At 42.3% G+C, this 27,525-nt stretch overlaps 1 protein-coding gene across 2 annotated transcripts; it reads left to right on the forward strand.

Annotated features, from left to right (window-relative positions):
• Positions 1–713: 713 nt before the first annotated feature.
• C1QTNF12 (C1q and TNF related 12) lies at positions 714–27,317 on the forward strand. 2 transcript variants are annotated; one of them, XM_075027259.1, is made up of 9 exons: positions 714–1,150; positions 1,278–2,160; positions 11,908–12,027; positions 13,198–13,309; positions 13,571–13,800; positions 18,367–18,475; positions 19,728–19,818; positions 24,097–24,175; positions 24,781–27,317. In XM_075027259.1, exons 2-9 carry the CDS (start codon positions 1,990–1,992, stop codon positions 24,877–24,879), a joined length of 1,011 nt encoding a protein of 336 aa, XP_074883360.1. In that variant the 5' UTR covers positions 714–1,150; positions 1,278–1,989; the 3' UTR covers positions 24,880–27,317. The 2 variants fall into 2 exon arrangements, with proteins under 2 accessions (XP_074883360.1, XP_074883361.1); XM_075027260.1 differs by having other exon boundaries at positions 13,571–13,752; positions 24,781–27,316.
• Positions 27,318–27,525: the final 208 nt, after the last annotated feature.

Raw genomic sequence — 27,525 nt, forward strand, 5'->3', positions numbered from 1 at the left:
AAAAAAAAAAAAAATTAAAAAAAAAATCTGTATTCTATTTCTTGATTTTGCGCTAGGATTGTTCATGCCTCAGTTTCCCTGAGCTATAGATAAAAGAGCTGTTGCTCCTGATCCACCTTGGCTGCCTTTAAAGTCCAGTGAAGAACTGTGCTGGCATTATTACTTGGATTACAGAAGGCACGGTAAAGGGATTGTTAAAAGAAAGCAGATCTGTTGCTTGCTGACTGCATAAGGGACTTCAAATTATGTGGTCTTCAACCTTTTATCATTCTTGGACTTTCTCATGGTACAGTCTCCCAGAAATTTTTGCATCACAAACCATATTTGTAGAAAGAATAGGAATATTTGTTCTAGGTGGTGGGGAACTGACAAAGATTTGCAGACTGTCCAAGTACTTCAAGATCTCCCTTGTGAAATGCTTGTAGGAGATGTGTAGCCTTTGGTTTTCTGTTATTTTTAATAAACAGCCTGCCCTCCTGTAAAGAAATCGGTAAGCCCCCACTGAGCCAGCCTCTAATGAGAGCTAGGGGAAAATGTTGTACGGAACACAGCTAAATAGAGTGTAAAGCAAGAGTTCTGATGCATCAATGTGTGGTGCGATGCTGAGTGCATATTCCAAGCCACATATTTTTAGCTCTACCACACACTCATGTACAGTTTTACAAACTTCCCAGAAAAATGGTGAATTCTCTGAGATAATGAAGGGGAGGTACAGAATAGGGCTGAGGGGAGGGAGCAGGGAATGGGCATTGATTTAAATCTGCCTGGCACACGGGCCAGCTCCACTTATCAGTGAGTCTAATAGGAATGTGAAGAGAATAGGCTTGACAGCTCATTAGAATGTGATCCCTCCTCCTTTTTTTCTTTTTTTTTTTCCCCTTTCTTGAAGTTGATGGAAACTCATTCAGGAAAGAAGTACTTATTTGCTGAGGTAAAGCAAAAGCTGAGGAGGGTTTTGCCAGTGTGCAGCTGGGGAAAGGAGCAGCGAGAAAAATCAGACGCGATCTATGCACAGAGGTACCTGAAATCTTGCCTAGTGTGAGGGGAGATGAGGATGAAAAAGACACGAGATTCTACATCCTGACAGCTGCTTGTGGCATCGGGACCTGCTGCTCATGGTCTTATTAAAGAGAAGTGAAGATAAACTCAGGTAAAGAGGGAGAGAAGCTAGACTTGGGAAAAATTTATCTGTTCCTAATGGACCTAGGTACATCCTCAGATTCTTTGCTTCTCCCTGTTTTAACTTTTATGATATGAGAAATTTATTTTCTCCTTAGAAGGCTGAGCACTTGGCTGAGCTGTGATGCTTTCAGCCTCTTCAGGAGAGCAGCGGCTGTAGCAACCTTGGATTACAGTTCCCCAGCATCTTGAATGGAAAGGATGAGGACTTGTCACTGAGGAAAGGGAAGTATCATTCAAGAGAGAATGGATGGAACATATTCAAGCCTGCTTTGAACTGAACACAATGCTTCATATGACAGAAAGTGAAATCTCCTGTTGAAGAGGAACAACCTCACAACCCCCCTGATGAGTTTGTGTTGTCAGCTCTGGCCTGAGCAACTGTTGCCCTGAGCAATTTGACTTCTCTAGGTTTCATAGTTGAGTGCATTTTAAACGAGTCTGAAGACTTATTGGGGGTGGGGGGCGAGCGACACTTCAAGGTGGGTGGCAGGACTTTCCAGGGCCTCTTGTATTTATGTAAGCTTCAAGAGGCTGAATGGACTTACCTCTTTCTTCGAGTGAATCCAGATTTTCAAACAAGTTTATCTATACCATTTCCATGTGTCCTGCTTGAACAGAGATCTCTCCAGCAACCAGCGCATCCGTGCATGCTGCACATTTGACATTGCATAGCCTGGAGGATCACCTTTAATAGTTCTAATCTTTTTATTTTTTTGAGAGAGAAGTCTGTATCTATTCCTGTTATTGGTGGTGAAGGTTTTTGTGCTTGGAGAGTGCCCTTCCTGACTTGGCCCCTCCCTTTTCAAAATGAAGGGGTGCACCTGGGTATTTGTGGCAACTTTACTTTGTCAGCAGTTTTGCCTCTTCAGAGTTACGGCAGCAAAGAGAGAGAGAAAGATGAAGAAAGAACCTAATCAGTATACAGAGCCTTTCAATGCTACCCTTTCAAACAGCGAAGAACTGCATGGGCATCCCAAGGTAGGTGTTTATGTGTTGTCAGTGCTTGGTAGAACTTATTTCTGGCAGTAAGGTGATGCTGGTTCCTTTTTCCAATGATTGACGCAATCTTGCCAAATTCTATTAGAGTTTAAAAAGAAATGTTCTCCCTTTTGCCTTTGCATGATTGATTTTCTAGCTTACTGAAGCAAACACTGGAGTACTGCAATTTATTATTATAATTTATTTTAGAATATGCATGACTGAAGTTCCAGTGCCATAGTAGATGATTAAGTGTAAAGACATTTTGGAATTCTAGTGTATGAATACTATCCTGTTCAGAAACAACTGATTAAAAAAAAAGCAAGTGGGCTATCAGTACAATAATGATACTGGGATATTAATGAATCTCTTGCAGGCAAACTCTTTACTCTCTGAAATGTTATTTCAAAACTTTCTTAGGCAAATACAACAGTATAAACATCTGAGCATACCTGAGCTTTCTCTGCACTGCCCTTTCCACCAGAGAGGCTGTGGTGATTGAAAATTACTGATGAGAAATTTTTGGTGTAGTCAAATGATCTGTTTAAGGTGATTGTGGCTTTTGTAGGAAAAGTATTCAGGACGGTGCTAATTGTGCATAAGTGGCAAGTGTAAGACTGTGTGTATGATACCTCAATGGCTGTAGCTGGTGACTTGCTAGGCTTAGTGAGCGAATTTTGCAGGGTAGGATCCTTCCAGTTACGTGTTTGGGAGAATCACCCCAGGGTGAAAGCTGCAAAAAATTTCCAGTCAATTGATCAGAGCCCCCAGAATCCTTTAAGATGAACATTTGCATAGAATGCTTGGGAGTAGGAGAGGGGGTTAGGGAATTAAAAGCAGGTCCTCGGATTAGGAGCAGGATGAAATGGAAGGGAGACGACAACACTGAGAAAGAAGGGAGCCTCCCCTATCACACAGCCCCTTCCCTCTCTCTCCCCTGCTCACACAAAAATGTCCCTTGTTTCAAATGGAGGTGACCTCTAAAACATGACTTTGATCACAACCATTAGGGATGGCAGTCACTATAGCAATAGAGTAACAAACCTGTCAAAAATTGGGACATGGCAGAGGGGGCAAGTTAGAACAATTGGGCTGACATTCTAAATATCCTATTCAATTCTATTGTGAGAGTAATTGGTTAAGGTTGGGCAAGTCTGGGAAACAGTCCTCTATATAAAAAAGCTGGCTGCTGCACTTAAAATTATCATTAGGGGACTGTAAGCAGCGTTTCTTCAGATAATTTTTTGTTGTGTATTGCAGGGCTCTGTCAGGACAGGTTGTATGCATGCTAAATTCTTGAGGTGCTTATAATCAATCACTTCTACTCTCTAGAACTGCTTCATTCTGCTTTTGCAAAAGGGGCCAGATACATATCTGGTGCAACTAAATTTCAGTCTATTCTGGAATGAATTTGGCTTGATGTGAAATGTATTGGACCGCAAGCAGAATATATTCTGATTGCAAAAGCAAGCAGAAACTGGTCCTGGTTAATTCTGATATAGTCATACGTACATTATTGCTAGAAGAAACACAGTACTCATTCGGAGGCTAGTGGGCATTCATTAAAACAGACATTGTTTGGAAGCTACAGTTTCTGTGTTGAAATACTTTGCTTTAAAATATCCATGGCAAAGGTTTGGCTGCTGTAAGAGCTGGCAAGTTCAGTGAAGGCAGGTTCTGTTTAATAAGGATAGGACGAAACCAAATCTTTGATGTAAATGCTTATGAGCTCTGCTTGATATCCACTCCCAAATTTTGCAGTGTGAACTTTTCTCCTTGGAATCTATTTGAGGTTAAAGTCCAGGCTCTACTTAAGTATTGCTTCTAAATCTCATGGGTGACTGTATTGTATTTTATATTTATATAGCACCTGCCCAAGCTAAGGAATTATTTTACACATGCTATAAATGCAGTGCTTAAGAACTGCCACCATTTCTGGGGTAAATAACAGTTGCCATTTGCAGCAAAGCATCAGAATTTGTATTCACTAAGGGAAGAAGTAAAGTACTAGTGAAACTATCCTTACCTAACCTATCAAGCTAAAGGAAGGTTGAAAGCAGTTCTCTGTGGAAGACTGATCTCTTTGAGCCTTGAAGGTACTTCTGTGAGCAGTTTTTTTTCAGGAAAGGATGCCCTGCACAGGAAAGTGGAACAACAGCAGTGTCCCATTTCATTTCTCTACAGCACATAACAGGAAAGATGGAATTTTTGTGGCCTTGTGCAGTAAAGATTAAGGCTGTGTTTACCTTGGAAGACTCTGTGGCCAGCTGGTAGGTTTATCAAAGCAGAAGGAACAGGGAACGAAATATTAGCTGAGAGTAGTGATTTTTATTCATACTGTTGAAAAGGTAGATGTGTTTTCCTTCTAATTAAGCAAAACAATTTGGGACAAATTTCTCTTGGGAATTCTTTTCGAATAGGAGTAGAGAAAGCTCCCCTTTAACATTCACAGTACATGAGTCATGGTGAAACCTCTACATAAAACAGGGAAGCAGAAATTTCAAATCTGATAAACCTGATATTTCCAAGGAAATAGTGTGTTGGCTTTTGTTGATTATTTTTTTTTTAAGTTTTTCTTCAGTCTTATCTTTGCTGAGTTGCTTCAATGTGATGTGCTTGCCAGGCACACAAGAGTTTTCTTCTCTGACACAGACGGACTGAGAGAGAGCAGAACATGACGAATGGATACAGAGGTTTTCATCTGCTGGACCTTCTCACTTTGACTGTGTGTGGCTGACTACCTGCAGCTGCCAATTGCGAGGCTTACCTTCCCCTTTCCAGGCACAGATCTTGTCTTGCAAGTTGTGATACTATACTAACAGGGGTTCAGCAGCAGTAGATTGTCCAGTGGTTATATAGGGTTGACACTTATCAGGAGTTACCTTTGGATACCAGAGTAGGGGGAATAAAGATGGAGCTGGACTCTTAGTGCCCAGTGAAAGGACAAGAGGCAGTGGGTACAAGTTGAAATACAGGAAATTCCACTTAAACATAAGAAAAAACCCTTCTTTAGTGTTAGGATAGTCAAACACTGGAAAAGGCTAGACAGGGAGGCTGTGGAGTCTCCATCCCTGGAGACAGTCAAAACCTGACTGCACATGGTCCAGAGTAACCTGCTCCAGTTCACCTGCTTAGAGCGGGGGTGTTGAACTAGGCAATCTGTGGATGTCCCTCCCAACTCCAGCTTTTCTGTGAACTGCTTTTAGGGGTAGTTCAGCTAAGCAAGTCAAAGGCAGCATCCTAACCTGGGGAAAATTATTGACTCAGCACGCCAGTGAAATTTCAGGGATGATTTGAGGTCAACAGGATTTTACCTTCAGTGGAATTTCTGCAAGTAATAGTGTAATGTTTTTAATTTAGTTACGCACTACATAGCCAAGGAGTCCTTGAAATTTTATATCCTTTGTGATCTTTCTGTCTCTGTCAAATATCTAGGGCTAGGTCTACCTGGTTTATGACTTAAATCTCTCTGAATTATTTCTTTGGGGCCTTTTGCTTCCAATTGAAAACAGCAGCTGGTTCAATGGCATCGTGCAAATTGCATTCCTCCTCTGTAAAGAGATTTCAGTCAGCCTGGAGTGTACGATTGCATGTGTAATTGAGAAAAGTATTTTTGGGCCTGACAAGTGTTAAAACTATGGGAGAGACTGGACTGTGACCTATCTGTAGTAGAAGATGTTATCTTTCATGTTTTGTACCTGTCATCATTGTCAGTCTTGCTCTGGCATATTATGAACAAGAAGGGCTATAACAAATAACATGCCTCCTTGCAATTCCTCGTGGCCCATGTAAAATAATGTTGGATTCATACATCTGACTCAGCATATCAAATAATTCAGTGCTTGGTCTCATTTCTCAGAGCTGTTTGTAAGATTTTCAAAGCTCATTTTTAAAGTAAGTAGTCCTACATCAGATGTGGGTTTGTGTGCCAAATGCACTGTGCTACACCTGTTCTATTGGTGCTGCTCAGTTCCTTACTTTTTTGTGCCGTCCCTAAAGACAGAACTCTGCTGGTACATCCAGGGGTGGCACTGATTAACATTGCAGTACAGCTAACACAGCAACAAGCATGTCTTTTTCTCATCCAGAGTAGCTCTTGATCACATGAACTGTTCCATTAGATTCATTAAATTCGTTATGGGTGTGACCACTGAAGGCAGTTTGTGTTTCAGTGGAGGGGAGAAGCTTTTTGAGATGGCCATTTAGAAGACTGAAGTATAATTTTTCAATCACAAAACATAGTGGGAGTTTAGGTAGGAATTCCATTTCAGATTTGGCTAAGATACCAAACCTAACACTTCTGCTGTAGGGAGAATTCTTCAGAGATCTGTAAAAACCGCAAGTGGTCAGGGCCTTGGTTTTACATCTCATTAATAACCAAGAGTGTGTATAACCATAAGTTATTAGCAGCTGACATAGGATTTTTCATGAAAAAAAAAGTGGTCTGTCACTTTTTAACCTGTTCCAAGTAAAACACACTACTGAAATAAATAATTTGCTCCTAATTTCATATTGAAGCTGACAATACTCTTGCTGGTGTAAATCAGGTGCAACAACATAGAAATTTGTGGATTAATAAGATTGAAATGCTTAGTCAGGTCCATTTTGTGCCTGGCAACTGCTTAACAATTAGAGCAAAGAATTCTTAAATACACTTCCATCACAGATGGACAAATACATAGATAACTGAGCACAACTTGCAGGGCAGTAACTTCAGACATAAAGACTGTGGACTGGAATGCTTAGGTATATGATCTTGGACACACATCTCTGACTACCTGCAGGTGGAAAGGATGCTGTCCTCTCAAAAAATTGTAAACTTTTCATGCCTTCTTTCCATCCTGTCCCACCCTGAGAAATGCTTAGGTGTGCTTGAGAACACTTTGAGATGCTTTTAGGTGTACAGCCTTGCTTACAGGTAGTGTTGACTTTTTTCTCTTATTCATCCAGACTCTGAAACTACTTTTGTCCATTTCACTTTGTTTTTTAGCAGAGATGCAGACTGGATCCCAGTATCCTTGAATTTCAGGAAAGTTCAGATACAGTTCAGAAATTTCTCAGGATCCAAACTCTGCTACTTGACTGTAGATTTCTGCTAGTAGTTTCTTCCATGCTGGCTGAATCTTGGCCAGAGACTATGTGTGTCTCTGGGCAGTGCATGTTGTTCTGGGAGTCAGAGCCAGAAAGAACCGCAGGTTCTGCTTGTGTACAGCAGTCTCAATTACAGCTCAACTTGTCTTTGATTGCGAGGGAAGTTAGGGAGAGAGTGGGCTAATTTCTCATCAGTGTCATAAACTGGTTCTGAAGTGATAGGTGCCATTGTATTCAGATTCCAAAGTGATGTTAAACGGCCTGATTGAAAGTTCATTAAAAATCGCTGGCAAGGCTTCTGTTGATTTTGGAGGTACTGTTTCAAGCGTTAAGGAGTAAGCCCGATTTCACTGTAGTTAACATGAGGATTCCTCCTGACTCCTGTAGGTTAGCCTTGCTCTGCAAACAGCACCCCAGGAGGGACAAGTCCCCTTTGCTGTGTTTCCAAGGCTGTTCTCAGTCCTGACTGATACCTGAGTTGGCTGCAAGGTCTCTCTGGCTGCTGGAGGCTGCTGCTGCCAAGAAAAATAGAGGCTTGCATGCTTATTGCTGGGATTGCTCATGCATGCCATAGTAATTAAATAATAATACCACAAGGATGGAACATTCATTTTAACTGTCAATCATTCTTGTGCTGGAGAAATTGGGGAGTGCCATGACTGTCTTGTAGAGGGATTTGTAATTTAAGCAAGCCACTGGAGAGGTATGGGGGGTTTTATTTTATTTTTTTTTTAACTTTGGGAGTTTTAAATTTATTTTTCTGGGATGTGCCATCTGGATTTCTTTTTTTCTCCCTGACAAGATGTCTGCTCTGGCCTGTTTCTTCACAGCTGGAGCTCCAGAAAGGCTGAGGACATCTGTTTGTCTTCACAGTCTTCACAGTTAATGGTCAGAGTCTGCCCATGATTGCTGGCTTCTGCTCCTAGCTGGCCTGTTTCCTCATTTTTGCAGTGGAGGGGAGTTTATGCCTGTCTTGCAGCCTGGTGGAAACCAGGAATATTTGAATAGTCTCTTCCACACCTACAGCAAATGCTGCATCCCAGTTCCTATGACTCTGGTCTTGTGTTTGCTGTGTTCTGAAGACTGCACTTCTGAGTTCCTGCCACATGAGCCAGCCCTTTTTGAAGGATGAACTGATTTTATTTTCCTTTTCTCTGCAACCCAGCTGTTCTTTTGCTGGCTTCCATCACAGCACTGAGGGAACACTCCATCCTGCCTGAGTTGGGTGCTTCTATTGATAAGTTGTTTCCTCCTGTTGTGTGAACTGCACTGCAGCTTTACCACAGACCTGTCAGTCACTGGGACAAAAAGACATCTGCTTCCTTTGGGCAAAGCACGGGTAGGCTTTTACCTGCTTTATATTTATGAGCTTTGTAACCTTAAATGCTCATAAACACAGTACTCTGCAGCTATGACCTCATGGGTGGTGATGCTGCTCCCATCTGTTTTCAGATGAGGTGGGGTCAGAAAGAACTAGCTTCTCCCATCAGAAACCATTAAATCTCCATGAAACTTGGATAAATATGTTTCACGTTTGTTGCAGAAATAAGCTGCACTTCATGTGCTATTCTAAGGACTTTTGCAAACTGTGAACGTTTGCCTCTGGACTTGATGTTTACATGTTACAGTAGATGGAGAGATTTGCACCAAAGGACCTTCTTGGCCTGTCTTTGACTTCTTTTCTTATGCTTCGCAAAAATCTGCAGTCAAACAGTCTGTAGGAAGATGATAATGGTTTAGTGAGGTGACTAATCTCACAATACCTGGAATTTCCTATAGTGTTCCATTTACGTTACTTTCCAATGGAATTTCAGAAAGCTATTTAAGTCCTAGGTGCAGTAAGTAAACAAGACAAATAATAATTTAGCTAAAACAACCTACTAGAACCCCTTGACTAAACATGCAATTTACGGCTGACTGTAAATGTGATTATAAACATTAAAAGTCTGTTCAAGACTGATTTTGGTACAGAAATAATGAACTAGATTGATACGAATAGTTTGCCTTGCTCTTGTTTGCTAAATTTGAGCATCAGGGGAGTGTGCATAACCATAACCCTGGCTCCAATTAATTACAGTAAAATGCATGAACGATATGGCAAAATGTCTCGGGATATCCTTGCTTTGGCTTACAGCACAGACGCCAGCTACTCTGCAGCCATCTGTCTGGAGGGGAGGATAAGTGGACCGCCTGAATAGAGCAATTCAATAGGAGTAGATCTTTCTGTGGGTTGTGTCTGAGCAGTAAATCACCTAAGATTATTTGCTGAATAGAGAAGATAGAGTTGGCTTCACAGAGTTTGAGATGTATGTTTAACAAATACCCTTGCTCAGCTCACAACACATCTGTTCTCTGGGGACCTGCTCATATTCTGCCAGTTTGTAAATCATTTGTTGACCCAAGCTGTTTGAAATAAATAGTTGTGATCACATCAGCTCAGAAATCTACGGACAAGTGCCTTGTACTACACCCATGTGCCTGGGTGCATGCTGGAGAGAGAGCTTTCCAGGCTCTGCACCAGTTTAGAAGCACTGACATTCTGTATAACCTCAAGCTGGAACCCCAGCAGACTTCTAAGATTTAATTTTGAAACAATTTATGCTGCATGGATTTTTCATAGCAGATCACGCAGACTGTGGTCTTTTCTCCTCAAAATGGGCTTGCCCTGATATTTCTAGCTAAAATTTGCCATCCTCTGTCCAATTCCTGTTGCTCTCAGACAGTGACATATATTGCAGTTATTGGGACCTCATCTCTACCTGCATTCTAAAGGTTAATTGTTTTTTACGTGCTTCTGCAGACTATTTGATGAAAGGGAATCTATGCTTATGAGTGGTACTAGAAATGTTATTAAAACTCAATATGGTTCTCTGAGAAGTGGCAAGTGCTTTAGGGAGCCAAGTGAGGCACGTAATGAGCAAATGTAGATGCGTTTGCTCACTTGGCTGCATTGGAAGCACCTTGCAAGGTCACTGTTACAGTTAAGGCCACGGAATGTAAAGCTATAGTGTCTGAGTTGTGGCAGAACCGTGTAGTGCTGTCAGACTAGTAGGAGCTTAATACCCAGGGGCAAACATTTTTAGATCTGAAAAGTGCACTGTTGACTGACTTTGCTTCTATGCTTTTTCCACACCCGTCTTGTTTTCTTCCTCCTGAATGGTGATAGATCAATATTGATTTACCTAAACTTGTAATGGTCTAGGAATCATTTCAAATGTCATTCAACCCACTACTGCCTTGTGTTGCTTTCCTGCTGGAATTCTGATCTGTACCTGTTCTGTCTCACCAGGAGAAAACAGGTTTATTGAATGAATTCCAAAAGTTCACAATAGGCATAGGGTGGGGGTTTTGTTTGTTTGTTTTAAAGATTGTAAGTGTTCATTGCAGTTTTTCCTCTCTGGCTTTTCCATTAATGGCTCTGAATACTTAAGCGTGGTTCATGAAGCTTTGAGAGGACTGGTGCTTTTATCCTCACTGTGATAGACATTTGGGAGGTGGATGTGTCAACAGATTGGAACCCCCATAGTCAACAGTTAATTGCTCTTGACAAGCATGGCAGAGTATTGCTAACCAATGATTTCTGGTGCCTTTTTTAAATTTGAAGTTAGAAGTTCATTCCTAGCCTAGGAGAAAAACCAACAGGTATAGCTATTTGATCCCTTACTTCTGTTTGTTTCTGGGAGGTGAGTAATGGGAACGAGGGAGTCCAATAGGAAGTGGACCCAAATTCATAAAGACAGATCCTCTCTTCTATCCAGACTTTGTTTAGAAGGGATCCAGAATGAGCCACTGCAATGTTAAAGCTTCTCTAGATAATTTCTCTAAGGCTACAATATACTTGAAGGATATAGGAATGGGCAAGATAGTTAAATTTGCCAGTGGACTCTTTTCTGTGATCAGACGTGGACTTTGTTTTTTGTTGTGTATTGGCTTTTTTTTCTGTGTGCACATTTGTCACTCTACAGCATGTGATTTGAAAGTTATGGAGCATTTCAAGGTTTTCTGTACGTTTTAATCTCCCTGTATTGCTTGATTGATCCAACTGATAAATGTCAGATGGCAGTGGTGAAAAATTGCTGGCATCTGGGCAGATTTTCTGTGGCACGTATAAGGACTGTCGGAGGGCTGAGAGGCTCAGCAGCTTGAGAAAAGTCTCTGAGGTACACTGGCTCCCAGCTCTTGGCTTTACTGATTTCTTAAGCAAAGGGAGCTGGGAGGCCCTGCAGGTGATAGCATATTAAGTTATGAGAAGGCATTTTGATGTTTAAGGGCAGCATCTTCTGGCTTTTGGGACATTTCTGATGGCAGGTTAGCCTGTGACTTACAAAGAAAAAAAATCCCACTCTAACAGGACTCTTTGAAAGGCTGGTGTCTTTCATACACTGTGTCAGAACTCAGACCGAAGTACTAGCCTGCATTTGCAATGGTCCTGTAAATGATGAAAAAAAAGTGGCATGGTACTGGATAATCCAGACTGAATTGCTTGAATCCCATTTTATCCCACCTTCAATGTCTTCCCAAATGCAGTACATTTGGATCAAGGATGCGGTTTAGGCAGCACACAACAGTCTGGTCTGGAAACTTTGCATTCTCTGAATCCATGCAGTGGCCAAAGAGATAACAGTGATATCAGTCTTTGTTCTTGTTTCTCTTTAGATCCTAGAATCTCCAGATCCTCGAATCACAGATCCACGGCGGACCTGGATCTCCTTTGTTCACCGCCCAGATGATGGCAATACTTCCAAAAGGAGATGCAAAGGGAAAGACAAGAAATTAGTAGGTTACTGCTAGATTGCCATCAGCTAATAAATGTGCACTGTGGCTTCCCTTCCTACTGCTGATATGCAAGGTGTTTTGAATGCTCCGGCTTTTGCCTTCCCACCCTAGAGTGTGCTGCGTTTTCATTTGTTTGTGTTTAATTTCTCAAAGTATTTTGGAGACATTTGAGACAATAAGTGCTATATGCTTTGTAAGATAAGGTATGTGAATTCCACTGTCAACATTCATTTTTGTTTAAACCAGCTGTTTCTTGGACTGAGCCTTTTTGGGGTTTTTTTTCTGCTCAGTAGAAATAAAATTAACGTATTTTTTTCTTCCACTAGATAAAGTCCAAGTATCTCAAAGGATATATTAATCAAGGTGTGGACAAGTCATTCATTTCAAATTAATGAATTACTGATCATCTGCTGAGTGATGCTTGATCATGTGTGCACTTTTAATCTGCTGCTTAGACAGCCTTGAATGCTTTTAATGATTTCCTTTTATTTCTCAGTGAGCTGATAGGCAGGAGCGCTTCCATGCAGGTTTACTGCAGTTTAGTTGAGGAAACAGGAACTCCCTGCGAACAATACACATCAAAATAGCATTGATAACACTGTTGCATGTTCGTCCTATTAGTTTAAAGCTCTAATGTGTGTTTGGCTAACCTTTACAGGTATTTTGAATGAACCGTTGCAATTTTTTTCCCAAGAGTTCTAGTGTTGCACCAAACATTCATGTATGTGATCTTTATGTCTGAGCAATATATATTAATAATGTAAAGTGTGACTAGACGGCTATTCTGGTTAGCGAATAGGCAGAATAAGAAGCTTAAAGGCTAGTATGATACTTTGGTGATATGAGAAGATGCAGAAGCAGCAAACTTAGTCTTGTGCCTGTTGTGCTTCACACTGTATATATGTACTTGAAGAACCAGTTAGTGTTTACCTGAGCAAAGTTTATCCTCCCACATAAAGGCATGAGTAAATTCCAAGTGCTGGAATTCACAGCTGCTGGAGAGTCAGTTTAAGATTTACTGCATCAGGCCTGTAGCTGAACTGATAGTGGAGGGGGCTGCTCACGTGGCTGACGGCTCTGTAGAACTAGCTCATGGCTGAGAGAATTTTTGGTCTGCCAGTGCAATTGCCTGGTTCTAATTCATGTGTTTTTCTTTGGTTACTTCCTTAGCGTGGGCTTGTTGGCCCCCCAGGACCTCCTGGTCCCCAGGGACCTCCAGGAGCACCTGGTGCTGAAGTCACCCGGGAAGTCCTTCTGCAGGAGTTTAAGGAGATATTAAAAGGTAAAGACTGTAAAAGCTTTGTGCTTTTGTGGTCTGCTTCTTTTGGTAAGCACCATGGCAAATAAAGAATTGGCTTTGCAAACGTTTACCTTAAAGCATTCCCCTATTTGGCAATTAAAAATTTGAAAAAATATTTCCCCAGTGCTGTTTAGTTCAAGTTGAAGAATTAAGTGCAGAAGTCTTATCGCACAACTAATGGCTTCGTAGACCAGGCTCTTGAACTAAGCCTTTATTTTCCTATACTTTTTCTTTTCTTCTCAGAAGCCATTGAGCGTCGAGCATCCCTGGCTATTTCAGCCCATCCTAGCCAGCTGCCTCCACTCCTGCTCTCCTTGGAGGAAGTTTCGCATCACAGACGTGTGGAGGAGGCATTCCATTGCAAGCTAAAAGGACAAGTCATTGTAGATAAGAAGACCCTGGTAGAACTTCAGAACTTCCAGTCGGTGAGAAGGGATTACAGACTGAACCTGTGCAACTCCACAACAGCCATTGTGCGTAGATCAGCTATAGTTCCCCTAGTCTGCAAAGCTGTTAGGTGGCTCTGCAGATAAAGGTGTTTCCTGAAAGGGTAGACTAATCCCCGAAGCTCATCTCAGGCTTGGATGCTATGAATATAGCACTACCTTTTTTGTGATTGACAGAAGTAGGATCTCATATGGTGATTTCAGCACTGAAGCTCAACTGCAGTAAGATGGACATTTAGCTTTGAGTCTTCTCCTTCCTGACAAACCCAAGAGGCAGACTTTCTTCTTCTCTTGCAGCCCAGCTGAATCTCATTACAGTTCTTACTGAAGTTCTAACAGGTCTGTGCAAGAGAGGGCTGTCTCGCAGGTCCAAACAACAGTCAGTCTTTTTATTTCAGTTAATGATGGAGAAAGACTTGTCCATGTTCGGCGTTAGTCTGAAGGTTCTGTTCTTTTTTTTCAGTGCACGCCCTGTTTAATTCCAGAGTAACCTTCAGATGTAGAAAAATGTCAGAGGCAGACAGAAGTCATTGCTTATAGATTTGTGAGCCCAAATAAGAGCTGTCATTTTTTTAGATGGGCCAGTCCTGATGCTCAAATTCTTTACATAATCATATGTTTTATAGAAGACTAATGAAAGTTACCTATATAATTTCATTATAGTCATGTTATAATGACAAGCACACCATCATGGGATGTTGTAGGGCATTATAAGCATGGTTACAAGCAAGCTGTTGAATTTGATATTAAAACTTCTGCTAACCGTTCCTGAACCAGTTGCAAATAGGATCTGAATTTGAAGTGTAAATGTTAGGCAAAGTAAGAGCTAAAACCAAGCAGTTACCTGGTAATTGAGGAGACTTATTTTAGACTTTGGAGTCACAAAGCACAAGGCCTTCAGATACATGGTTGCTTTTGTGTTGTGACAGGAGGAGTTTGAGGAGTACGAACAGGGAATATGGCTTTCCGTCAGCAGGGCTTGCTAACACTGTCCATGTAGTAAGGTGCTGAGCTTTCTTCCTGTTTCTGAAGAATCCTGTCCAGCAGATCCTTTCCTATGAAGTAGTTTTGCTGCTAGGACTTTTCACAACTGCAGGACTAGAGGCAGTGGTTATGTTCTAAACAGGGTACTTTCCTGGACCTTTCCCAAATACACTTGTGGAAGCCTGGTTTGACAGCACTGTGGGTGCTGGCACAGAGGCAAGATTGTACTTGAAGTGCAGGCAGGGCTAGAGAGATCTGCTGCCTCATTAATTAGGAGGGAAAATGTGAATAAAGACATCTCAGTAATCAGTGCGTAGGCTGATGCTTCCCATGCTTTGTTATCATATGCCTAGCTTCTTTCTAATTGCTTCTGGCCCTGAAGCTGATGTGGGAGGGCTGGCAGGCCTCTGGATGCCAGCCTTTCATTTCAGCTCTGGGACAAGAAGTGTCTGGTTTTAGCTTGTGCTCTGATATAGGGGAATTTAGCAGGGAGGGTGACAGTGGATGCTCTTGCAAAGATGAAAACCTTGTCTTTAAACAGTCCAAGGTGGGGGGAGAGAGAGAATTCCCCTCCCTCCATTTTGTCAGTTTAATAGCGTGAAGAAGCCAACAGTTTGATACTTCTGAGTGAGATGATAGGGATTGACTCTAATTCCTGGATTTGGACCTTACCCAAAGCATTCTGAGATAGTGGAAAGAACCTGTGCTGAGACATGGCCTGTCATTTGAGTATGGTGTCTAAGTCACTCTGACCTTGAGTATTGAGAGAGCATGATGGTTTTCTCATCCTTCCATGCTAAATTTCCTCTGAGAACATTCCCTCCCTCTCTCCCTCTTGGTCTCATAATTTTCTTAGTATCTGGAATGAAACATGTGATACTCCTTTCCCCACCTCTTCCCCCTGCATCTCACGCTTTGAGGTTTCTGATGATTGCCTCTTGCAAAAGCTTTCAGAAATGTACGTTACACAGCAAGAATTGAAGTAACTGCAGCCTCTGACAGGCCATGGAAGTGGGATTTATCTGGGGCCCAGGAACGTCACTGGAATCAGATCACTTAAGGCTAAGGTGGCCTATGTGCTTTTCATGGTGAAAGATCCCAGAAGGAGTCCTGGTGTCTCTAGTGCTTTGAGGTCAAGCTAAATGTCTACCTTTGGCAGTTGAATTTTATTGCTGCTTCAGGAGATTGGTGCGTCCCCTGTGTGTTGTTGCTGTGCAGGCTGGGTTATCCTTTTCTTTAATAATAGATGTCAATGCATTGCTTTACAGTGTTTATGACTGAACAGCTAAACTGGCAGTTCACATCTCAACTCTCTGTACATGTTTCCTATTTTCCATCTGGAAGTAAACTGTGGCGTGTATGAGGGAGATGTGGGGATAGGAGATGAACTAAGGAAGACAGGCTGACCTTGGTTTGTACAGAACGGCTGGACACCAACTTGCTTGTTTGCTTTTGGTCTGCCTACTGAAGTAACTGTGTCCAAGTAGTTAGTTTCTCAGATATAAATCCCTGCAGTGTTTGAAGCAGCTAGGCGAGTATGCTGCTGTGAGGCAGCAAATGCAGCAGGGAGCTCTAATTGGCATGGGGTTTAATGGAATATTTTGCCCAGAGAACCTCTCCCTGCATTGTCTATTTCTATGAGCAAAAGAATAACAAAGCCACAGAGGGCATGAAGAAACAGGAATGTTTTATCAGTGATAATTTACTGGTGCCTAAAATTGCCTTCCATGCTCAGCCAGTGGTTTTGGAATTATGTTGCTGATTCTGCTAATAGCTGTAACAAGAAAGGAATGAATTAACTATGCAGTACAGTTTTGCACATACAGGGCTTGGATGCTCTTTCAGTGAGGTAAATCAGAAATAGCATTACCAAAAATGATGGCGTAGTGATAGCATAAGAACGGAATCAATCCTTCTGTAGTCTTTGTTGTTAGGTTAGCCGTTACATTGTCCATGTGTGTATACATAAAGAAAATAAAGCTCCTTTTGTGTGTATATATGTGCACATAGGCACACATCAGTGCACACTGATAAATATAGACCTAGAAATCATTGTATGAAACATAGTTGTTCTCCAGTTCATTATTACTGTTTTTCCATTATACATATGTAATCTTATGAGAAATGCCACTGCTGTTGCACATGGATGTATTTTCACCACCATACGCATCCATAAAACATTTCTAGTAAAGTTCTGTGAAATTTAAGACTACAGCTCTATCTTGGTAGATAAGGACTGGGAATTACACTTTTGTGAGCCTTGCCTGGGATTTGCTGCATAAAGGCAGGTTAGTCATTTCACTCCTCGTGCCACATAGTAACTCTCTAAACAAACACCACCAGACCCAAATATTTGCAACCTTACTTCCTTTTAAAGAGAAAGCTGAATTAATTATTCCTACCCAGCATTGTGAAAGCTGTCAATTTCTGGCTGTGATGAACCAGAATGGGGAGGCAATTAACTTCCTTCTGGTACTTGAGCAAAGGTGTTCCTCTACTGTTTGGGGTTTTTTTTTTTAGTGTAATAGCACCTGTGGCAACACTGCTACAAATTTGTTCACCGTGTCTCAGGCTCCTTTCACTATCTAGTACTGGAAAGCATACTCAAATGTTGCGTTGTTGAGATTGCTCAATTATGCATTTGTGCATGTTTTAGGGATATAGTGTGCATACAGTGTGCATGCCTTTACAGAGCCAGATTTGAACAGCTCTTCTTCCATAAGACCAATGCAAATCTCTCAGGACAGCACTCATGGGAAGGCGTTCACATTGCACAGAATGCCCTTGCGGTGGAAGCAGAGTCTGACTAATGTGCTTTCTTGGCCCACTGAAGCCACTCCTGCTTCTCCCCAGCTCTAGCCAAATTCATATGAGGCAGGCCAAAATAAACAATAAACATTTCTCGCAGAGTTTATTTTAGTCTGAGTCAGATAATCTGCTGCGAGTTCGATTTAAGACTGCTTCCTTGCCATGAGGAGAAGCTGCATGCTATTTTAGTAAGTTTTTGCCGATTCTGTAGAATCCAAGGCTAGAACAAAATGAAACTAAATATGGAATCTGTAAGAATCCAAGCAGTTGTTCTTTAGCAGCATCAAAGCTGTCAGACCTAACGTGGGTAGAAAACCTCTGGAGACCCATATGAGTGTTTCTTCTGTACTTGTATCACAAAAACAGTGTATAAGGTTCCAGGTTTTTAAGCCTGGGGACACTGCTTTACCTCATCTAGGAAGTCTTTGGGAGTAGCAGGGACCTCTTGACTCAAATAAACGGAGATCTTGTGTATCAGAAGATCAGTGGAGGCTAGAGGCCACTAGGACCAGCAGAGCATAGGGATGCAGTAAGCACAGTCTGAGTCAAGATGAGTTAGAAGAGTTTGGCAGTGAGCAAAAAGGGCATCTTCATGTCTCATACTGATCATTTTGCCTTTAGTGGGCATCAAATGCTGAGAGAGAGCCCATCTGGAAGGTGTGTTCTGGGGAGATAAGGCAGTAGCCTTGCAAATTTTTTCAGCTTTGTTCTCATGCACGTAGGCTTGTTCTTTGTTCTGGGCAGAAGTAATTGTTGAGAGTGCTGGGGACTTGTTCAGGGTCTGCTTTCCTTATCTTACAGCCTCTGGCCAAAGGAGCTTTTCTCCGGGGGACAGGATTAAATCTGGCAACAGGACGTTTCACAGCACCTGTGTCTGGCATCTACCAGTTTTCAGCCAATGTCCACATTGGTGAGTGTTGTCCCCAGAAACCTTTTCTGTACTGCTCGAGAGGTGCAGGAAGGAGTCTCGGAGAACTCTCTGGGTCCTGTTTGATTTGGAGCATGTGTAATGGCAGCCCTTTGCAGTGAGCCCTGTCCTTAGAGCTGGGTACTTTCACAGGCTGATAGCCATAGCAGGCTGCTGCATGCAAACCAAACAAATCGACACTCCTTATGGAGGATGAATTTAGGGACCAAATGTATTCACATGTGGAAGTTATGGCTTCCATAAAAGACTTTAGAAGAAATGCACGTGATGATGTAGCACTGCATCAAGTCAGTTTTGACTGTGTTTTGTCACCAGTGCATTTATTCAATGGTTTTAATACTTCAGTGATGAAGTATTTTAAAATCCAATACCAGAAGGGTGCTTTCCTAAGAAGTTCTGGTGGATGGACCCTGGCTGGATGCCAGGTGCCCACCAAAGCTGCTCTATCGCTCCCTTATCTCAGCTGGACAGGGGAGAGAAAATATAACAAAAGACTCGTGGGTCAAGATAAGGACGGGGAGAGATCACTCACCAGTTACCGTTGTGGGCAAAACAGACTCGACTTGGGGAAAAATTAATTTAATTTATTGCCAATCAAATCAGAGTAGGATAATGAGAAATAAAAACTAAATCTTAAAACACCTTCCCACCACCACTCCCTTCTTCCCAGGCTTAACTTTACTTGAATTTTCTCTGCCTCCTCCCTTCAGTGGCACAGGGGGATGGGGAATGGGGGTTGCGGTCAGTTCATCACACCTTGTCTCTGCTGCTCCTTCCTCCCAAAGGGAAGGACCCCTCACACTCTTCCCCTGCTCCAGCATGGGGTCCCTCCCACGGGAGACAGTTCTCCATGAACTTCTCCAAAATGAGTCCTTCTCGCAGGCTGCAGTTCTTCATGAACTGCTCCTCTCTTTGGCTGCAGTTGTGCAGGTTTTTTTCCCCTTCTTAAATCTGTTATCCCAGAGGTGCTACCACCGTTGCTGATGGGCTCAGACTTGGCCAGTGGCAGGTCCGTCTTGGAGCCGGCTGGCATTGGCTCTGTCGGACGTGGGGGAAGCTTCTAGCAGCTTCTCACAGAAGCTACCCCTGTAGGCTCCCGCTACCAAAACCTTGCCATGCAAACCCAATACAGAAGTCACAAGGTTACTGGTGTCTCTGTTAATCCAAACACCAGCAACCGGTGGTCTGCTGTGTCATGAAAGTGCTTGTATTTTTCTTCCACTGCTTTCCCCAGACCACAGCGAGTTGAAGAGTAAAGTCCAACTCCGAGCCAGAGATAACGTCCGAGTGTTGATCTGCATTGAATCTCTGTGCCACCGATACACGTGAGTTACTGCAATGCTGTCTTGGCAATTATTTTTCTCAGATGGACCCATGTTTCAACCAACTGTGGAAATCAGGTTCACCAACAGTGAATTTATGTGATAAATGCTCATAGAACTTTTCTGAAGAGAGCGATTCCATCTGGCCCTTAGGTTTTATGTGTTTGGGGTTTTTTTTCTCTGATTTTTAACCTTTCAGTGCTAATTACTCTAAAGAGCTAAATATTGCATATGTTGAGAGAATTGTGAATGAAGTCGGCTGAAACTGAATGTAGCTAAACGTGCTGAATGCTCAGCTTAATCACAAACATACAGAACGAGAGAAACACTTTAATTTTGTGCCAGAGGTTGTTAGCTCATTTTTTATAATTTCAGCTGCATCCTGAATGGATCACAGCATCTCACTCATGTTGCTGTGGAAGTGTTGAAGTAATAAGGAGAACAAATAGGTGGAAAATAGAGGTGAATGAGTTCTGAGGCAGAAAGTGCAGGGCTTATATACAGGTATATGATACCTTCTCACAGCTCTCAGCTGCCTTGTGGAGCTTGCTTGGCTAACCATGCTGAATTTTCCTCTTCTGGGATCCATTAGCCAAACTCTGCTAAAGAAACACTTTTGTTAGGCCATGGCAACCTTGAGTGTTGCTCCTTATGCAATGGGCCACGGCATCAGCATACAGTTGGCTGCTCGTTTGCTGTGCTTCTGTCATCCTTTCAGCTGCAGCATATAGGTGCCCTGTATCTCAGAGAAGGCCAGCTTGCTTGGGAGTTTGGCAAGCTTTGCTTGGAGGAAGGGGCTGGGAAGCCCCTGGGCTGGGCTAAATTGCACCCAGCAGAGGGCAACGCTGCTTGCACAGAGTGGTCCTGGTCTGTGCTTGCGGCTTGGCCCTTGAAAAATACCTGTACAGGGCTGTGCAGATTTGCTCTGCCCTGTCTGCGTCAATTCCAGTGCAGCTGTAGCAACACCCTTGCAATAGCACCACTGAAATATATCCATAAAACGACTCCACAGGTGCAACTTAAAACCCAGAAAACCATAAATTTCCTGCTGGACTGGATGCTTCAGCCCTCACCTTCCCTGCTCTGTGAGTCAGAGTGCTGCAAATAGGACTGACCTCTCCAGAGGCATTTCAATTTAGAGGCTTTATTGGCAAGTGAATTTCACATGAAGCCTCATGTAATAAATAAACCTCTCTTAGGTCTCATTGGCCTGTGGAAAAGACTTGATTGGTATCTGAGTACGCATTAGTAATTAGGGTAAGAGGGAGCTGTGTGCCCACTGACCTGATGGGAAGTCAGGGAACTTGCTGACTGGAGCAACTGGCACCTCCTTGGCCTTGTAGACTGTTTTATAACAGTCTTTTATGATTGCAGCACTTAAAGTGAGGCAGTGACAGACTGGCTGCAGTCACAATGTCAGCAGAAGAAGGGGGGGGATGTAGCTTCGTGCTCCTTGAAGGGACACCTTGTATTCTGGTAAGCTGCAGAACTTAATGGGACATTTCATTTCTGGCACTTGTGAGATTCCTTTATATCATGCTAAGAATGGACCTCAGCCCGATCTTGAAGTCTGGGATGTGTGTTGACAATGAGCGATTTTGGGACAGCCCAGGCCTTTAATCACAGGGATGGAACAGGTATGAGTGGGACAGAAAGTTACTGTCCTCTTTATGAGTAGCTCTCACAAATTGCTTTTGCACAGTGCAGATCCCTATTCCTGTCCTTTAGTCTGCACAGCAAAGACCAGTCAGATTCAAGTAATCAGGGGTTTTTCTTTCTTCAGCATTGGTGCTTTTTTTTTCCCCACCTACAACAATCTCCTCTTATCTTAGCAATTTCATCAAAACAGGACTCATGCCCCTAGCCCTTGGATTCCCCATGAACAGAGACTGCAAGTTCCACAGAATATTTTTCTACATGCTTTTGGGATGTGGAAAGATATTGCCCCTTGGGATGTGGAAAAATATTGCCAGTTGGTGGTGTTGACCTGATGATATTTAACAAAGATTTGAGTGAATGAGTGGGTGAGATTTATGAAGCCACCTAAAAGGATTTAAAAGTGAAATTGATCCTGCAGATCTCTGAGAGTGAAAAGCTGTTTTCCCCTCCTGATCTCCACTCTACATTGTCTTCAGTTACAGAATCATACAGAAAATCCAAATTCCATTTAAACCATTTTGCAAAATAAATGAACCTGACAGTGGTGAGTTTTTCTTCCTAATGATTCCACAAGCTCCCAACTGATTTGATTAAGGCCTCTCAGAGAGAACAAAGTGTTTTTCTTCTGGAATGCTCACTTCTGTCTCCAAGGACAGTGTCTGTCTGTGTCTCTCTCTTTCCTTTGCTGTCCATTCAGTCGACCTTACAGTAATATTACTAAAGAATGCATGTCAATCTCTGATTGCTTTCAACGTGATTTTAGTCTTGCTTCCTTGTTCTGGTAAATGCAAGCACAAGAGTTATCTGAATAGGAAGCTTCCCTGTGGACCATGGAAACTACTGTGCCTTCCTCATTGCAGGTCTCTTTTAGCTGAAAGCTCCTAGAAAACTGTTCTGGTTCTGGCTGGGATGTGTGAACAACCTCTTTGTCACATACAGCCCAGGCAGGTTTATTGGGATGTTTTGAGATTAGCTTGCCACCTGAAGAATTTATAACTACATTCTCCAAAGAACGGTAACAGTAAAAACTTTTTTTTCTTAGACAGAAGTTTACATAAAGCTCTCTGATGTCTGACTCGGAGTTTCCATCAGTTGTCCAGGGTTGCAATTTATGACTGGTTATGCTGCAAGGCTGTCCTGAGTTGAGCCAGTTGGACAGCAGTGGGAGTAAAGCAGAATCAGCACTGGCTCTGTGAGACACCTCTCTCTCATATGGTGGGTGAGAGCGTGGCTGGTCTGTGGCATGGAAGGAAAGCTGGGTGGAGGGATGGGAACCTGTCTGGACAGACATTCTGCTGGCACAGGCTGAGCAGCTACCCGTGCTTGTGGAATTTCCTGGGGATGTCAGCGTACACAGTCATTCATTTGAGGGAGCTGAAAGAACCCTGAGGGCTTTCGGCTGAGAGAGATGGAAACTCAGAGGCAAGGAGACAGTTGGAGTAGAAGAGATTAACGGTGGGAAGTTCCCACCCAAGTTAGGCTTTTGGCAGGATATGACACACAGACTGAGCTCTTCAATCAAGGTGGTGCCAAGTGGCTTGCTCTCTCTGGGCCAAATTGCCCCTACCTTTTATGCATATTATTTCCTTGCAAGGGGGCTGGAAACAGCACGTTTGCACTTGCTAGGTTTCGTTACCACCACTTCATGGAAAAAAGGGAGGAAAGGGGTTGGTTTTCTTGGGAAAACAACTAGATCTGCTACCACTGGTTAGGCAGATTTCGGAAGAACCAGCCAGGCATGGAGCTCTGTGCTTTCGTATTGTGTTGGAACTGAGCTTACAAGGGTGGTTCTGATTGTTGATGTCTCAGGCACCTCCTTCCACCCTGAATCCTGTACAAAGCAGCTGAGTTAGAGTTTTGTAAACAGAGGATGCCACAGAGAGCAGCTGTCCTACACCTTGCTACTGCAAGGAATACGATGCCTATTAAAACATGATATTAGGAAAGAACAGTACTCAAGGGGTGATTTGGAGCTCTTCCTTGAATTTTAACTGAAGCACAATTTTTTTAAAATTTGTTTGTTTGTTTGTTTGTGACTCCTGATCCAAATGTCCTCCCCAAACAGCTTTCGGCTGCAGAATATGTACTTTCTTGCATAGGCTTACTACATATATTGTTAAGGTGAAATAAGCCTTTCGTGCCTTGAAAATGAATGAACTGTTATTGACAGAATGCATATAGCTAGCTCTTTGCAGAATAACAAGAGTATAAACTATTGTGGTGGTCAACAAACTGGGATAACTGGTATGTAGATAAATCTAAAGGACGTGTTTAGCACCTATTCAAGGGTGAGGGATACAGACTACAGGACCTTGAGAAAAGCTTCTGTGAGAGAAGGTGGCTCCCAGTTCCTGTCTCCAGCTGAGTTTTGCGTTCACAATCCTGTATGCTCTGTAAGTCTTCCATTAGACGCTACAGTGAGGACAAGGTTCTACTGTTCTCTTTTCAAGGCAGCTGATTACTGCCAGAATCAAGTCAACAGGCCACCTGTTTAGTACAGATGGGCACTAGAACCACCAGGTCCTATTTCCAGGGAGGTCAGGAGACTATTGTCATTCCACAACAACTGTTGTGACTGCCTCAGGTGTTTAATCTGTTTATTTTTCTTTTGCTACTGTTTAGGTCTTTGGAAGTCATTGCTGGTCTGGAAAGTAACAGCAAAATCTTCACTATCTATGTACATGGCTTACTGCAGCTGCAGGTAAGCCCATGCAGACTGGGAATCACTGTGCTAGTTGGCTTGGCAGGCTGCAGAGTTATTTACTGGCAAGGCTGAATTCTCACCAGGAGGTGGGGAAGTTTTTATTAACCTTCTTTCTAAGGTTAGTGAAGTTAAATGCCTTACCTGGAGTGACTAGAGAGGATCTGTGGCAGGAACAGGAACAAAAGCCAGATTTGTTCTGATCTTAAGCCACAGAAGTAACCTTCCCTGTAAGAAATGACAGTCAATATTTTTCTTTCTCAAACCTTGCCTTGCATTGTCAAGATGGCAATTGTGTTTCCCATTTCATAGAACAGAATCTGAAGCACAGATGGTTACTTAACTAGTCACCCAAAAAGATGCTAGTGCAGTAAGAATCTAGTTAAGTAATAAACCTGTAATAGTTTCACTACAGAAAATTTCTTCCACCAAGTCAAAGCTGTAGGGCTGCAGTAAAAATGTTTGGTCAGATCCTGTTCCCAGGAGGCAGAGAAAATGGCAGGAGGCTTCTGTGCTTAGTTCATGATAGCGAAATGCTTTTTTTCCTCATTTTATGCTGGGATGAAGTGTCAGATATTTTCCTTTCTCTCTTGCTCTCTGTGCAGGCTGGCCAGTACACCTCCATATTTGTGGACAACAGTGCTGGAGCTCCCATCACCATTCAGAACGGATCAGATTTCATGGGCATGTTAATGGGCGCGTAACATCATCTGCAGCAGTGTAGCAGGGAAGGATATGAATTAGAGCCTTGCAGTGTATATTTGACTGAAGAAACCTTTACTTTGACTCTTGAAGATAGCTTCCTGTAACTGTTGGCATCTTCTTAAACAAGTAAAGAGCTTTTCCTTTCACAGATACTTCAGCTTGCTTTCAGAGGCTACTGCTTTTCAAGGTCCACACCAGTTCGTTCATCATAAAAAGTATACTTTTATAATTCAGAAACAAACTGTAATATTTAATTTGTGCTTCACCAGATGCTCACTGAACAATACACTGAGATTTGGAATTTGTTACATTATAACTTTATTTCACAATAGCACTTGTAATCAGCATGTCTTTTGGGATTGATTGTGGGGTGTTTGAGTTTGTAAATGAAGGATTGAGAGGGAAAGTAAAATAGTGACTATATTCTATGTGTTGTGGCGGAAGGAGACAAGGATTTGCCAGCAAAACTGCTTTTTTCATACAATTGTAAATGGTATAGGCCCTCTCTCATGTTCAAAATTGGATATATTTGACAAGAAGTATGTTGAATTCTCAGACAATGCCTGCTTCACAGATGGGAATCCAAGGTCTGAACTCTTTAATTGTGGTTCTTTATATCTAAGTATTTCCTTGATCTTATTGATGAAGCTGAATACCTCGCTGCTTGTGCAGTTTTGTTTTTATGAAAAGGTGAGGCCAACGGCACCAGTTCTAGCATGAACTCCCTTACTTGTGTTCTTATGTTTTAGTAAGATATACATGTGGGTTTGGACTGCATCACATAAACAGCATCCCCTCAGGTGCCGTATAATCATTTGTAAATGGGTCAAATGCATTACACTGGTTGTCAAAAGCCTGGCAAAGACAGTGAGGATAGCAGCCTCGGATCGGATATGTCACCTATTTGGTGCTTGTTGAACTGCAGTGACACAATGAGATAAAACATGGGGCAAGGCTTACTTCCATCAGGCGGCCAGGGTCATAGGGAGTCTCTCTGAGCTCTACCTGGAGCTTGAAAGTGCTGTCAAAGATCGTCCAGTGAACTTTTTCTGGATTTCTACAAACCTGTTTGCAAATGTAAGCATACGAGATTGAGCCCCCAAAGCAGCTTTGCATATAGCTCCAGGCTGTAAACTCGTTTTAACAAAGTAAAAGGGTGTTGACATTTCACGGGGTTAAGGTGTTACCCAAGATGTGGTAACATCCTTGTGATTAAAAAAACCCCCTCACTCATTTAATGTGCCTCTGTATCCTTCCCTTTCAACAGACACTTGGCCCTTTTATTGATTCAACTTAGCTGAGGAAGTGCTTGTATAACAGTGTCATGAATAGATGGTAGCAAGGCCCAAAATGGAGTCCAGATACTTGTTCTTGAATGTTTGCAGTGAATGGAAGATATTGTTTGTATAGAGTTGCAATTTTTGATCAACTACACTATCTTCGTGCAATGGAAACAGAGACTGTTGGGGACAGCAGAAGGCATGAAAAAAATGTCATCCGTTGCTGGGTCTGATCAATACGTGATGTTTCTACAAGCTCCAGTAACACTGCTGTTGAGGTTGGTGGTATGCAAAGATGTCTTATTTCAAGAGCTGTGGAAAAAATCTGCTGTAAAACAAGCTTGGCTGAAACTGGGTTTTTTCCATCTCCATTATAAATACCTTAAGACAAAACTTTAAGGGTACTAAGTGGTATTTTTTCCTTTGTGAAGAACATATTAAAGTGATACCTATTGGAGGAGGAAGGAGAGGGTACAGGGAATAATCAGGTAGTGCTGATAACACAAGTAAACCCAGGTAAATTCCACTTTCTAGTCAATGGAATGCGGTTGTTCTAACTGGACCTTTGTGTCTGTCTAAAACATAGCAGCTATCAATGTTTATACATTCATTCTTGCTCCACAATACATGCCAGAATTCCTATGGATTTTCTTGTAGTACCCTTTGGGGAGAATGTACTTTTAAGCATAAACTGGCTGCTCCACTGGCAGAGAGGAGTCCACAGCTCTTGAAAGGCATAGCAAGTAGCAACAGTAGTAATTTCTGGAGCTTCAGAAAGCATATAACACACATGAATATCACTAAACCCTATCAATAAAGATTGGCTGTTTACACTGGGTTTTGATGGAGTAAGTGTAGTCAGGGCAAGTGGCCTATATCCCAGCATGTATTACTATACTGTACTTTGTACTGTGTGAATATTTGTAATAAATCGGGCTGTTTCATGCATGACTTACAGCAACATGAAGTGTTGTGACATTCAGCATATGTTGTTATATCTGTAGGTTTTTTGAACCAAGCCTCACTGTTCTTGGTAAATCAGAGTTTAAATATTTATTTTGTTGTAGAACTAAAAATGTTTGTCAGACTTTGTTTTGGGATTTGTGACTTTTTTTCCCTTCTTTGCTGTGTTTTATTCTCATGATCTTCTTAGTGGGAGATGAATTGTTCTGCCTTTATACCTGTTCTCCCTTATTTATACGAGTGCTGTCCTGACAGCTGTTTCCCCAGTGTGCTAGAAGCTGTCTAAATGCGTAGTCAGGCAGCCCTGAGGAGCACGCAGCCTAAACAGCGAAGACTTAAATCTCCCTTGGCAGAAGGAGTGATTTGCCCGTGGACAGCATCAGGGAGAAAAGTAAACCTCTA

This window comes from Buteo buteo, chromosome 5 (genome assembly GCF_964188355.1).
Source record: "Buteo buteo chromosome 5, bButBut1.hap1.1, whole genome shotgun sequence".
Lineage (NCBI taxonomy): Eukaryota > Metazoa > Chordata > Aves > Accipitriformes > Accipitridae > Buteo > Buteo buteo.